Below are 14,220 nucleotides of genomic sequence, written 5' to 3'. Positions count from 1 at the left end.
GTCCAGCTGTGCGAGTACACACAAGGCGAACGTCAGTAACCTCTAAGCTTTGATGTGGCTTTACAGGTAATGCTGGTTGTTCAGAGGACTTTAACTCTCCTAGTCTCGGTCATGGCTCAGTGTCTGTTCAGAGTAATTGTGTCCTTGAGCTTCAGAGCTGAGCACACATCATCTGATCGCACTTATCCATTCCTTTACCTTCTTACTCCTCTTTCTCTTCTTGCATATCCTCCATCTCCTCTACTCTCTTGCCAACCTCCCACTGTTCTCCCCTTCCTCACTTTATGGCCTCTTTGTTTTCCTTTAACTTGTCCTCTCTTCTTCTCCCTTTACATTGTTTTCTTTTCCTCTGAGCATTCCTCCTTTTTTAGCCCCTGTTTTTCATCTTCTGTTTTAACCTCGTATACGCCTACATCTACTTTACTGTCTTATAGTTTAACAGGTGGAAACGGGTGGTGTTTTGGCTGACAAGGCTGTGTGTGTGTGTGTGTGTGTGTGTGTGTGTGTGTGTGTGTGTGTGTGCGCGTGCGCGTGCGCCTGTGGTCTACAGCAGAACAGAAAATAAACCATGAAATTGCATCTTCCCCACACAAAGGGAAAGAGGGGGCAGCAAGCTCTCACAAGGTCAGGCTAATGCTCACAGAATCGCAATTTCTCCCTCTCCCCTATTTTCTTTGTCTCTCACCCACACATGTTTTGTCTCTCACATCACATACATGCTCATACACTGCCTCAGCGTAGAATCAATCCTTTTCAGTGCTCACACATTATGCCTATTCTTCAGTTTGTCCTTATTTCCACCAGTGACACCCACACAGCTTATTCTTTTTTTATTATTAAAGTGACATAAATCATATATTATCTATTTATTTATAAGATACTTTGAGAATAATTGAACAGTAGTTCCTGTCCTGCTTATTGAATTTTTTATTCATGATTTAGTTTTGATATTTTCCCCTCCCTTGTGGATCTTGATACTAAGCTATACAACTACTGTACTGAGCCACAACCTCTGTGCCTAAACCTCCTTTCTTACATCTTACTCCTCTGGTCTATTTAGAGATAGATCAGTATTTTCTCTGGCTTTCTAGACTGAGGCTTGCATTACAACCCTTTTCACTCTTAAACCTCAACTTCTTCTCACAGACCCCATCAGGGCCCCACACTGGGTCTAAATCCCCCAAAGCCCTCAAATAAAAAGAAATATAGCTTTCAGCCTCTTATTAACCCTGAGCCTCTGGCAGATATATCGGTGTGGATACAACTGCTAGAAAACAAGAAACCCCATGACTTTAATGCCTTTTTAAAGTTTTTACTGTAAATGGCTAGCTCACTTTGTATCCTCTGTCCTATAACCCTTGGGTCAAACACCACAGTAAGCTGACAAATATCTGGTCAGTGCCAGAGAGTATTGGACAGTGAATTCAGTTTTCTTAGTCATGTTTATCCATTGTGAAACATTAGGTTGAAACCGGCATCATATTTGCTCACCATTTCACATCTGGAGCGGCCCACTAATCCCGGTCTCTTGGTTGGCAACAGAGCTGCTACTGTATCTGTATGAGGGCTTTGCTCAATAGCACTGTGGAGGTTCAAAGAGGAGAGACAGCCACTCATTCTCCTTCGATACCAACTTCTAGTTATAAGTATTTTCTCTATACCCATTTTATAAGCGGTATGTAAAGGAGGAGGCCCTCTTTAAGACTTCAGTCTGTTTTTCCCACCATCAGTACCTCCTCATATGAGTGTACGCATGTTGAGGATTCATTATGCATTTATTCATTAAGGTATTCCTGAGCCTCTGGCTTGGTGAATGATTGATTTGATATAGCTGCAGCTGTAATAGTCTTATCCCTGTATATATACTGTAATGTGTATATGTGAGTGAGTATGTGTGTCTTTTGAAATTGATGAATTTCAAGCCCTACACGAGTAATTGTGCTCATCGCTGACTCTGCTTGTACAGTATGTTCAGATTAAGGAAGTGTGAATAAATGTGTCCCCGTGGGCCAATGTGAAGATTAATGTGTGTGTGTTGAGAAGGCTGACCTCCAGTATGTAAAATAGTGTTACTTTTAATTCTTATTTGTACAGTAATATAGTCACACATTAGTTATCCAATATGTGATTGGCCTTGTTCAATGATTAGCAGCCAGTCTGACTTCTTCAGCTAATGCAGTTGTGTGAGACCATCACTCTATTTTCAAGGTTCATGAGTCTTTTATGTATTCAGGAATGGATGTATGAATGGCCCATGAATGAGTTTCATTGACGATAAAAGCCAGTGAGACCCATTCAAAATCCATTGTATATTTTATATAATGCATTGGATTGTCCAAATTTATTTCTTAGGAATTGACTGTAATGTTTCACAGATTAGAGGGTTTTTATAGCTCTTGCTGTTCATAATAACCCAGACATAATATCACAATCTCCTCCTAGTCATACATCACCTGCAGCCTCAAAAGAGCAGGGAGAGAAGGTCTCCTATTATATTTTGCACCAACGCTTTGAATTCTAAAGCAGGAGAGATGCACTCATACTTTTGTTTTCTCTTATGGTTTCCCGTCTTAAGTGTCGGCGAGAAAACTGGTAAACTGTAGCCAGACAGGAGGCCCAATCAAAACGGATATGGATCACTTCTCACACAAAAAGGGATAGATGGCTGATTGATGATGGGCTTTTGAACCCAAGATCCACTGACATGTTTCTGTTTTAGTTTTTTTCTCATCCTCCTTTCTTACCTGCCCTTCCCCATCTGACCTCTTTTGTCTTTTCTCTACCTTTTCTCCCCACTCACTCTGTGCCCTTTTACCTGCCCTCCCTTTTTGTCTTCCACCGCTCCCACCCAGCCCCTCCTTTATCTCATCCCCCGTCGGCTTCTCCTTTGCTCTGTCCTTTGTCTTACTTCATGCCTGGCTAGCTGCTGTAATTCCAGTCTAGCCCAGTGTGATCAGAGGACAGTGTAGAAACAGATGTATCACTGGCAGATATCTGACAACACAACACTTTACAGGCCAAGCACTCTATCATTTGTCACCACTGACAGCTCTGTAAATAATATAAAAATAGAAGAAAAACAGGAGGAGGAGGCAGGGATGTGATCTGAGGGTTTTGGTTTAGTTAGAAATTGGGAGACAGACAGCATACACACATAAAGCCATTTACACCACACACTCCCATCTACAATAAGTGTTTGGTCAGTTTATAAGGCCTTTTATTGCTTCATCTAGTAGTTTTTATTGCGAAGTTGGCTGATACTCAGCACCTCTCTTAAGAACTCAGACTCACTTTTGAACACACAAGAGGAGTGAGAGGAGAGAGTGTTAAAGGACGGAGGGAGTAAAGATGATTAATAGCAGTGATTGTCCATTTAATTATGAAAAGGTCAGGTGGAGATGAGTAGGTGAGCTTTTTGAAGTATTAATGCAAATCATGATGGACAGTATACTAAAACTGACATTAAATACAAATGATCAGGGGACTGGTGGTTTGGAGGGCTTGCATGCAGAAGATGAGTGTATTTGCACACACATTGTTGCCTTTATTCAGTCTGTGTGAAGTATTTAACAGTTAAGATCAATCAGTTTGTTTCTGTTATTTTAAGTCTCTTTTCGGCAGTGAGAGAGGGAGAGCTGTCTGGAGGCAGAAAGATCAATAGAAATATAATAAAAAGAATACAGTATCTACATATATTTTGATTTAACCATTAACTTTGCAAATTAACTGGGTGTTTTGAATACAATTTTTGAGAACTTGTGTTTTTTTTTGATGGTCTTGAAACACAGTAATATATATAAGGTCTCATTAAAGTCACTGACACCATGGCTGCTTTGTTGTGAGCAGGTCTTGAAACCATTTAAAGCTGTCTAGAAGGATTTTTTTGACTGATTAAGTCTATAAGCAGGTAACGTGCACTCTGTCACAGGTTGATCCAGTTTAAACTTTTTCACAGACTTAATTTTGACATTTCCATCTTTGTCTCATCCCTTAGTGTTTAGGTCTCATTGAAATACATCCGACATTGTCTGCCTTCTGGCATATTTTAAATGTTAATGGCAACTCGGCCGGAATCTGGTTTCAGGAGCTTTCAGGTCACTCGAGTCATGTCATAATTATGGGCTTGAAATTATATTCCATTATTGTCGGGGGAAGAATAATGAATACTTGTTTTTTTTAATTAGCAAGTACATTAAAATTGTAGCAAAGGTCACAAGCATTCACAGCCATGCTTGAAATGGAGAAGAGGATTTCTTTTAGACTGTTAATGAATACATCCGTGCTTTAAATAAATTTAATTTGTCTGGCATTTATTTCTTCGAATGAAAAGATGAATATCACAAGATGGTGCTAAGAGTGGGGTGGAGAGGTTGAAGCACCACAAAAAGGAACATACTAGTGGTTTTGCGTTGTTCTTTTTACTATAAATGTGTATGTTGCATTACTGCTGTATTGTTTAATGTTTTTATTGTGTTATTACTTCAAGGCAGCTATTAGTTAACATTGATTTCACTACAACATGAGAGTAATCTAGTAGAGACTTGGAAATGGTTTGAGTTAATAATCACTAAAAAAAGCACATTGCAGCTTTTATTTTTCTCAGAGTTGTTATAGTTCAGTCAGAGACACGTTACGTTAAGGATTTGACCATTAGTAACAAATGTCTGTACAGTTTGGCAGAGAAAGACTGCTGTTTGAGGGAGCTCTCAAAGAATCTGAGCAGCAACAATGACTCTGCTGAGAGTGCCAATCCTCCCTTAATAAACACACTTCAACATTAAATCTTAACAATACGATATAGTTAAATCAACAATACGAAATAAGGTTAAGGTGGTGGAGTTAGCTGCGTCAGCAAATGGAGCAGGCATGGAGGTAATCGGCACAGTAACATATAAGTCTCAGGTTTTAACTCTGTGCTGTACACATGCAAGGTTATGATTGGACATTATCAGCCCACAGCTGTGAATGAGCCAATGATTATGAAGTATATTGGAAACATCTGATGCCAATCAGATTGTAGAAGTGTAGCTTTAGTGCTTGAATTAACACTGTGCTTCATTTATGTAACGCAACAAAAATATTGTAAAAGAAAAAAAAAGCAGACAAAAAAGGATACTGTGATTTATTATTATTTATCCAGCTTAAGTTTCTGCAATTTAATTTTACAGTTTTACAGAAATGAAAGGATTGAAAAGTAGAAATGAACACAACATCTCACACATTTTAGCATGTTTCTAAAAGCAAAGGGCATAAATGTTAAATATAAATGTTATATGGGCTAAAACATGCAGAGATACTGGTGTGTTTGTTAAATCAAGAGTTTCCTTTTGTCTTCATCAGGTCGGGCCATCCAGCATGTGAAGGAGTCTATTTTCACCCCAGAGGCCGGAGCTAGAAGGGGCGTTCCTAAAGTCCTAGTTGTTCTCACTGATGGACGTTCCCAAGATGATGTCAACAAAGTGTCCAAGGAGATGCAGATGGATGGTGGGTTTTTTATAAAATCAAAATAAAATCATAGGTAGTTTGTTAAAGTTATGAAAAAAATGGCAATCGATGTTCAGTATGTGATTCTTTGTTTATAAGTACAGACAAGGTGGAGGACTTATTCCCCCTCTCAATTCTTGGATGCATTATGGACTTTATGTCACATTTTACTGTTATAGGATATCAGACTCTTTAACCATTGGTTTGAAACCAATAACCCCAACAATGTGTTACATTACTCCACTTAATCCTTTCCACCCACTTCAAACTGGTAATGAACTCTCTTGTTTGACTCCATTCTCAGGCTATATCATCTTTGCCATTGGCTTTGCGGACGCCGACTATGGGGAGCTGGTGAATATTGCCAGCAAGCCCAGTGATAGACATGTCTTCTTTGTGGATGATCTGGATGCTGTGAAGAAAATAGAAGAACAGCTTATTACTTTTGTCTGTGAGGCTGCCACTGCCAGTAAGTAACACCACCTTGTGTTTAAAACAGAGACAGGGTAAGAGACCAGGAGGGAAAGGAATTCAGAAAAGTCAGTCCTTGTTGGTGGAGACATATTGAAATATTAAGGATAAAGTCTTTACTGTCTTTCAGCTTGTCCATCTGTTTTGATGAGTGGTAACACGATGGCAGGTAAGGAAACATGCATAATATACTGTACAATCGTCACGCAAGTCCAATTAGTTTGTCAAATCTTTATAAACAGCAAATTACGATGATGGTAATAACATGATGTCGGTGCACACTGTGGTCGGGGTAATGATTGTAATTAAAGTGATCACATGGAGGAGGAGGAGGAGGAGGAGGATAAGGATTATGCCGGTAATGACAAATTGTCTGTTGCAGGTTTCCATATGATGGAGAAATTTGGCCTCGTAGAGAAGGAGTACAGCACCATACCTGGAGTTTCTCTGGAGCCGGGTTCATTCAACAGCTTCCCCTGTTACAGATTACACCGTGACGCCCTGGTGTCACAGCCCACCAAGTGAGTATGTTCACTCTAAGGGGGAGAAATCACGGGTTACAGTACATACTAAACTGTTTACAAAAGCACCGCTTGGATTGTTTTTTAGAAATTCTGGTTCAGTTGACAAGCTAAATAACTGTGCGTCATAGCTGTCATCTGATAATGAGATGGATTTGCCTGTTACTATGCTTAAATACACCTCCATTCTTTCGCCTCTTACTCTTCATAGTATGTTCTGTTATAGCTGAACACAAAATTCAGTAGGGGTATGATTCACAAGCTACATCACAATAACGTATTATATTGATTCATTGGACAACGTTGCGATATTTGCTGATATCACAAAGTCTGCCACGAAGCAATTTTGATTTGATTAATTTCAGGGGCCTTGCCTGTGAACAATATGGGATGATATCATATGGCCATTTAACACAATCGGTTACATTTATATCGACACAAAAAGCAATTAAAATGTTATTATTGGGCCTGTAGGAAGAAGGTGCGCTTGGATGGAAATGGTAACCCAGACCATATGTGGTAGCCGTACTCTAAATGACAGATATATCTGATGAATTAATGTAAATACACGTGTGTGCCCAAACATTTTTCTAAATTTACAGAGAATGCAGTTTTTAAAAAACATCATGGAATTTCTGTAATAAAAAGAAAATCAAAAAGCTCAGAGCAGAGGCAGATTATTACAGTAACATATTATTAAACAGGCAGTTACCACTAATCCCTGCAATTACTACTGCCAAGCAACACAAAAAGAAAATTGGCAATTTCAGATCATTCTCTTTAAAGGCCTCAAAACTCAATTCTAGAATATTTTTCCAACATTATCACACCATGCAAACTACAACTCTGGTGTCAAAATTCACCAGGTACTGTATGGCTCTAGTCTACATTATACACACAAAGCAAAACGCATAGATTAGTTCACTAATTTACATTTACTGCACATGTAATGCCCTGTAGTTTCCCATGGAACCAACTTTTTGTAAGTGTCCTAACTAGAGCAACAGAGAAAGCACCCCACAAATAAACTCAGGCGATGATTGATGGTCTGCTATCCACATAAGAAAATGCATTGCAGATCCTACTTTATATCTCTTTGAATTCCATATCATCTTCATTGCTTATACAGGACACGTTTAAGACCTATTATAGCGTGTTGTCTGATTAGACCCTGCCCAATCGGTAAGTATCAATAAAAGATTAAAGATGCTACGGTCATTTCCTCGGGCATTTAAATGGGTTTTAAATCACAGATTTAGACTATGACCACAAGTAATTAAAAGGCTTCACAGAATTAAGAGCTGATACAAATTACTGAAAACGTCAATGAGATGCTTGCAGGTGCAGGATAGAGGTGTTAATATTTACCTAGCACTTATACCACAAGGGGAATATTCAAGTATAAAACCCATACGTAGGACACTTAAAGGGATCATTCAATGGCTTCAAATACGGTATGCTCCCCGTAAAGTCTTTCTCTCTCGGATGTTGTCATTTTGGAGCTTTTTTTCTTGGATTTTACCGTCAACCAGCTTTAACTTTAGCTTCCTGCTCTATGATTGTTCATTTTGTGAAAAGTGACATTGAAGAGCTCTCTGAAAAGTTAAAACGGAGACAATTTTAACCTGAAGTGCTCGAAGGCAGCTGCACAAAAAAGGATCGGCTCTGAGATCAAAAAGAGGCTGGCACTCGAAGACAGTCTAAAGCATTCACAAGAGCTGAAGAGAGTCAATGGCACTTTGAAAAAAGACACCAAGTGGATACATGCCTTTAGGGAATAGCTATGCTCACTATCTTTGTGTGTGTGTCTGTGTCTGTTCTCTAATGTGTGTACCAGGTACCTTCATCCTGAAGGTTTACCCTCTGATTACACCATATCTATGATGCTCCGCCTACTTCCTGAGACCCCGCAGGAGCCTTTTGCACTGTGGGAAATCCTCCACAAGGACAACGAGCCATTGGTCGGACTAATCCTGGACAGTAAGTTTCAATCACTTGCGTTGTTGCTCATCTTTTCTTTGTCTTTCCTGCATCATAACATATCGCAGTTTGACAAACTCAAACAGACGTGTGCTGAAGCTCCTGCAGTCCCAATGCCTCCAAATAATCTGAGAGAGAGTATAATGCAGCAGATTTCGTTTTCAAAACGTTTTCGTCTTACCTTTGTGTCTTCAATCATTAATGAGAGCACTTCTGTTTGTGGAAGGCCTCCCTTACTTACACTGTCCTGAATGGGACACAGCATTAGTCTGGGAGAGCACCATGACCTCAAACTTAGAGGTGCTGATTCTTGTGTGCTGATCTGGCTGTGATAAGCGAAGTTCCAGAAATACTGCTTACTGTATGAAATGCACCCCAGGCGTCAAACTTTAGAGGCGTTTCGGACACTGACTTGGAGGAGACCCAGAGCAGGCCCCTGACCTGCTGCGGAGATTATATTACCAGCTGGAATGGATGATCTTGGGAGTAGTTGGAGGAGGTTACAGGGGGAAAGTCATTTTGTTTTGCTCTACTTTCCCCGTTGACCCCGATACAGCTAAGCGGCAAGAAAAGGATGAAGAAATTGAATTGTAAATGTGGTTATATAGTATAGTTAGAAGAATCCTGAACTCATGGATAAGTGTTTCATGGGCTGAAATTTAAGACAAAAGAAACGAGTCGATAATGGCATAGCACGCATGACCGTTAACAGTAAATTGGTCCAGAGGTTTGAGAAAAGCTTACAGTATTTTAACTAAAGTTGTATCACCGTTATATGTACTTTTTGTGTCACAGATTAAACAGCAACAAAGTAATCAGCATGCTTACCTAATAATCTCTCTGCAGTGATCCAATGACACATTATTCTGCTTTTCATATTTTAATTTACAGAAGCAAAAATATTGTGACAATCTCAAAGTTTAGTTGACATTGACATGGTAGAAACTCATAGTTCTCATTGCCACTAATGTAACATATATTACTGGAATAATGGGGATAATGTTATAGTAAAAAAGAAAAAAAAAAACTTTTCTATCAGGAACATGATACAAAATGATATTACAGGGTTTTGCAAAACAAAGATTACAGGGATTTCATGCCTATTTCACAATGAAATGGAATTATTTCATGTATTAGTCAAAATTACATCTTATGAAGTTTGAATTTTTTCATAAATGGCAGAGAGGCAGAAAGATCAAGTTGTTTGTTGCTAATATTGTCCAGCCTGTTGTAATACCCTGTATCTTTATTGGAGTCAATAGCCGGAGACAGAGACAATAGTGTATCCAAAAACAAAGTTTTGACTTGATGTGAACATCAACCTTTTCTATGCTCTCATCATTCTGTCCCCCCACAGACTCTGGAAAGACTTTGACGTTCTTCAACTATGACTACAAAGGAGACTTCCAGACCGTCACTTTTCAAGGAACTGAAATCAAAAAAATCTTCCATGGCAGCTTCCACAAGGTTAGTCGTCAATATATGTGCGCTAAAAATTACTTGAATGATATAACGGATTCATATTTTGTTGGTCATTGATAAAGGGAAAAAAACAAGTTTGTTGGTTCTAGTGTTATGCAAAATGTGCAGGTATCAGGAACTTGAACCACTTTAACTCCGATCATTTGATTTGATCAATGAAATCTGTGTTCTCCTACTCAGAGAGCCTGTCCCCACAGTGTCTGCCTGTGCCAATTTGCATTGCATATGACAAACCGTCATCACAATATCTAGATTGTAGTTTTTCACACAAATGTTGAGCAGGAAGCTTTCTGAAAAGAGAAAGAGACACAAATAAGGAAGATTGACTGTATTTTAATGTTTTTGAAGTGGTTTAGCCTGTTGGGTGGTTTTCCAGTGGCTCTCAATCTGGACTTTTTTCTCTTGATCTTTCAACACCTCTGTGATGACTGTGTGTGCAGATGATGATATTACTTTTCCCTGATGACCTCAGATTCAACCACCAGAGAAGGTATTCGTTTGTCCTCCCAACTGATTCTCTGACAAAGACACTTCACATTTTCCTCAATCACTGGGATTCTATCCAAACATATGCATGGGCGTTTTGTTGTGTCAAATTAGTCGAACTGAATAGAAAAGGCAAATTTCTGTGACATTCACGCAATATGAGACAATTTTCAGCTCACTTGAGATGAGAAAGTGTTCTGTGAAAAAATAAACGATGGAATAAATAGGGATGCAAATGCCTCAACGGAATAAATAATGACATTGGTTTGGCCTCAGCAGGCCCAGTGAATGACAAATTCACTGAGCCAAAACACTTTGGCATGAAATATCAACATTAGCTGAAACAAAATAATAACAACTTAACACGCTGAATAATAATCAGTTATTCTGTCATAGCGGACGTGTACTTTGAATTAACCGCATTGTTCAGGAAGTGTATTTACTTTAGCAGGGCTGATGGAAATGGACATTGGCATTTATTTGAATCACATTTAAATGTGTGTTTATTAACCTGACAAATCAAACATGAAAATTCATTAGAGTCCAGGAAAAGTCTTTGAAGATTATGTTTCTTGCTGTAGAGCTGCTGTTGTGTACTTTATTTCCTGGAACTTTTACTGAAAAAACAAATCAACACCAGCCCACCAACTCTCTGTCTTTCTTTATCTCAATTCACAAAATGTCAGGGAGTAGCTGTCCATTATTCTCTGTCACTTTTTGTCTTTCATTTCATTGTTTTCTGTCATTCTGCTTGAGAGCGTGACAATGTTGAGAGAGGGAACATATGCAGAAGACTGCCTTGGCCAGAGGATTCCTCTCCGCTTAGACAGAATGACGAGTGAATAAGAGGGGCGTCTGTGTGCGTGTGCATGTTTGTGTGTCAGGTATACAGGGATTACCATATGAAGACAGCTAGTGTGAAAGCAGTGATACCCAGCAGGAGCTGTCCCCACTCAGCAAAGCACACACATAGACACACAAACTGAAAGAAACACAGAGAACACAAACAGGTGAAAGAGAGAGAAAACAGAGCAGAGGAAGAAATCGGTAAGACAGAGGAATACAGATAGAAAAATAGAGACAAACATTTAGAGACATTTAGACAGAGAAAATAAGTGAAAGTGGTCTTCAGTATAACTTACATATTGCTCGCAGACATATTATACTCAAGTGTATAAACACCATTTATCTATCTTCCTAAATGATTAAATGGCTCACATTCAAATATTAGAGAGAACTTAAAGCTGTTTAAGCACTTCAAAAAATGTACCAGTGCTTCTTGAGCTTTAACCAGCTCCTGTCTCTAACCTGAAATACCAGTTTGAACTTCTTTTGTGATGTAACATTGATCATTTTATTGATCAGCTTCAGTTTTGTTAAAATCACAACTTAAGCAGATTCCAGTACTTCTTTATAATCACCATCATGTCATACAATTGTATTAATACTGTATATACAGTATTTAATCAGAAAGGCAGAAACATAGAACATTGATTTGATTGTTTTATAACAGGACTAACAGGACTTTTATATATAACTATACAGCTAACCATATTTATATTGTGACTGTTAAAAGAAAAAAAAAACATATGACAGCTGCCAAGTTAGTGATTAAATACTCTCAAATGTTTCCAGCTGGAATGAAACATTTGTTTATATTTCTCCTTTTTTCGCACTTAACAAAACATCTGTGCTTAAAGGGACAGTGTGAAGTATTTGTTGGCATCGAGCAGTGTGGTTGCGGATTGCAACCAGCTGAATACATCCTCCACTCGCTCCTCCCTCTCCAAGCTGCGGTAACGCGAGCTGGGTGTATCTTTGAAAAAGCTATCTTTGTTTATCAGTTAAAAGAGCAGTTTGTGGATTATTAGTTATACAGTTTTATCCATTGAGCTGAAAGCAGCATTTGAGGGTTGATTTTGCAAAAATTGCTGACCAGAGAGGACAGGAAATGAGAAAACCCTCTGCCTGTGTGTGTGCAATATGAGTAAGTGCACGTATAGTACGTTATTGCGTGGATATAAATGTTGAAAACATATAGTGCATGCTCAAAAAAATCATACAAGCTTTACAGGCAGCCATTCAAAGCTCACTGAATGCACGCACACTCTCAAACACACTCTTTCAAGCATGCATAATGCACATGCACATTTTTAAGTGTAGGTCAATGACTGCTAAGTCAGCAGAAATACTGATAGCCTCATCTACTTCGGCCCACATTATCTCTAACAGCATGTTTAAAAACTGCCATAACAATTTAGATGTGTGTGTGTCTGTGCGCCAATTTTCCAATTATATCAGAGACGCTTCTTCACTTTGTGTTTAAAAGTTACTGAGAGGTGAGATAAAGTGAATGTGCTGAAAATGTCTTAATGTTTCTCCCCAGTTTCTTTCAGTCCTTCCACTCTCTTCTGCTCGTCTCTTCTTCCCTCACCTCTTCTTTCATATTTCAATGCAAGGATGGTGATCAGGAAAGTTCAAGTTGTCTAACATTTTGCGTTAGGAACATTGTTTGTTTTTTCTTTTCTTGTTTTGATATTTATATTCAGAAAACATTATGTTATAGCTTTGCATTTAGTTTTTTTTTTGCTATTAAAGTGCAACAGAGTTGTTATTCAATATCCAAGATTATTACAAAGTCATATGTGCAACATGACAAAGATAATGTCACAAATAAGTAATTTGTCTGAAAAATGATAAGGAAAAAGAAGTCTGATAAGGAAAAAAAATAAAACATCGGCTAACAGAGAGCCACAAACAAATAAGGTGCTTTATATTCAAAAAAAGATACTGTTGATGTGTAAGTCAGCAGCAGCATTAAAACATATTAGACTCTGTATGTCTGAGAGGCTAATTTGTCTTGTGTTGGCAGCACTATTACCTGCTGCAGCACAGAGTGAAATACTTTATGCTGCTGATATTCTTTTATACTTTGTCCTCGTCTTTTTGTGGTCTTTCTTTGTTTGTTTGTTTTGTTAGGCTTAACAGGAATTCAGAATACAGGGAGATGAAGCTAAGCTGTTAACAAGTTAAAGGAGCAGTTATGGAGTTTTATACATAGTGAAAATGTACTTGACCAATATAAATAAGTGGTCAAAGTCGAGTTTACCTGAGAGACAAATGTCACTCTCTGGGTTTGCTTAGCTTGTAAAGCTTAACCCATCTGTACTTACAACTGCATTACCATGGGTTTATAACATAGCTTTTACAACAATAAAATCCTATGGTGTTTACTGTGAGCTGTAACTCAAGTCTCCACATGTAGATTTCCATAATGTACAGACAGGTTATGACTGGAAAAACGTTCCCAAATAAAAAATACAGAGGCTGCTTGTATCATGTTCACAACCAGTAAATGTCTATATGTGAAAAAAAAGGGAGAATAATATTTTTATGTTTTTCTATACATGTCAACTATTACTGTCCAGATATTCTTTAAATAGGAATATATTTGACTTGCGTTTGCTGAAAGCAGTTATTTATAATGATAGCCATTAGAGTATTAGGCAGTGTATGCTCACATAGCCCCCCAAAAAGCAGTTTCTTAAAGGATACAGCATCTTTTCTTATGCTTGCTGCAGTTTTCTGGCTTTTTCAGATTTCATACAGCTCAAGTGCCAGGACAGAGGAAGAGTTCAATGGTCAATTTTCAACAATAAACTTCCTCCAGACTGAAAATAAGTCTGAGTCACTGCTGGAGTGAATGGAGGAACCAGATAGCCTGAAGGAGAGGGACTGCCATCTTTAACACACACACACACACACACACACACACACACACACACACACACACACA

The 14,220-nt window shown here is 38.5% G+C and overlaps 1 protein-coding gene across 6 annotated transcripts in view; it reads left to right on the top strand.

Annotated features, from left to right (window-relative positions):
- Positions 1 to 14,220, top strand: part of col14a1a (collagen, type XIV, alpha 1a) — a 112,486-nt gene that overhangs the window by 65,306 nt on the left and 32,960 nt on the right. For all 6 annotated transcript variants that reach the window (XM_031853413.1, XM_031853417.1, XM_031853414.1 and 3 more), the window contains 6 exons: positions 5,341 to 5,484; positions 5,789 to 5,953; positions 6,086 to 6,124; positions 6,338 to 6,476; positions 8,314 to 8,456; positions 9,814 to 9,923. In XM_031853413.1, coding sequence (XP_031709273.1) covers positions 5,341 to 5,484; positions 5,789 to 5,953; positions 6,086 to 6,124; positions 6,338 to 6,476; positions 8,314 to 8,456; positions 9,814 to 9,923 — 740 coding nt within the window. The remainder of the gene's footprint in view (positions 1 to 5,340; positions 5,485 to 5,788; positions 5,954 to 6,085; positions 6,125 to 6,337; positions 6,477 to 8,313; positions 8,457 to 9,813; positions 9,924 to 14,220) is intronic.

Source organism: Anarrhichthys ocellatus, unplaced genomic scaffold (genome assembly GCF_004355925.1).
Source record: "Anarrhichthys ocellatus isolate YVR2014 unplaced genomic scaffold, GSC_Weel_1.0 scaffold13, whole genome shotgun sequence".
NCBI lineage: Eukaryota > Metazoa > Chordata > Actinopteri > Perciformes > Anarhichadidae > Anarrhichthys > Anarrhichthys ocellatus.
Note: the sequence above shows the minus strand (reverse complement) of the source record. Positions and strands in the feature narration are given on the sequence as shown.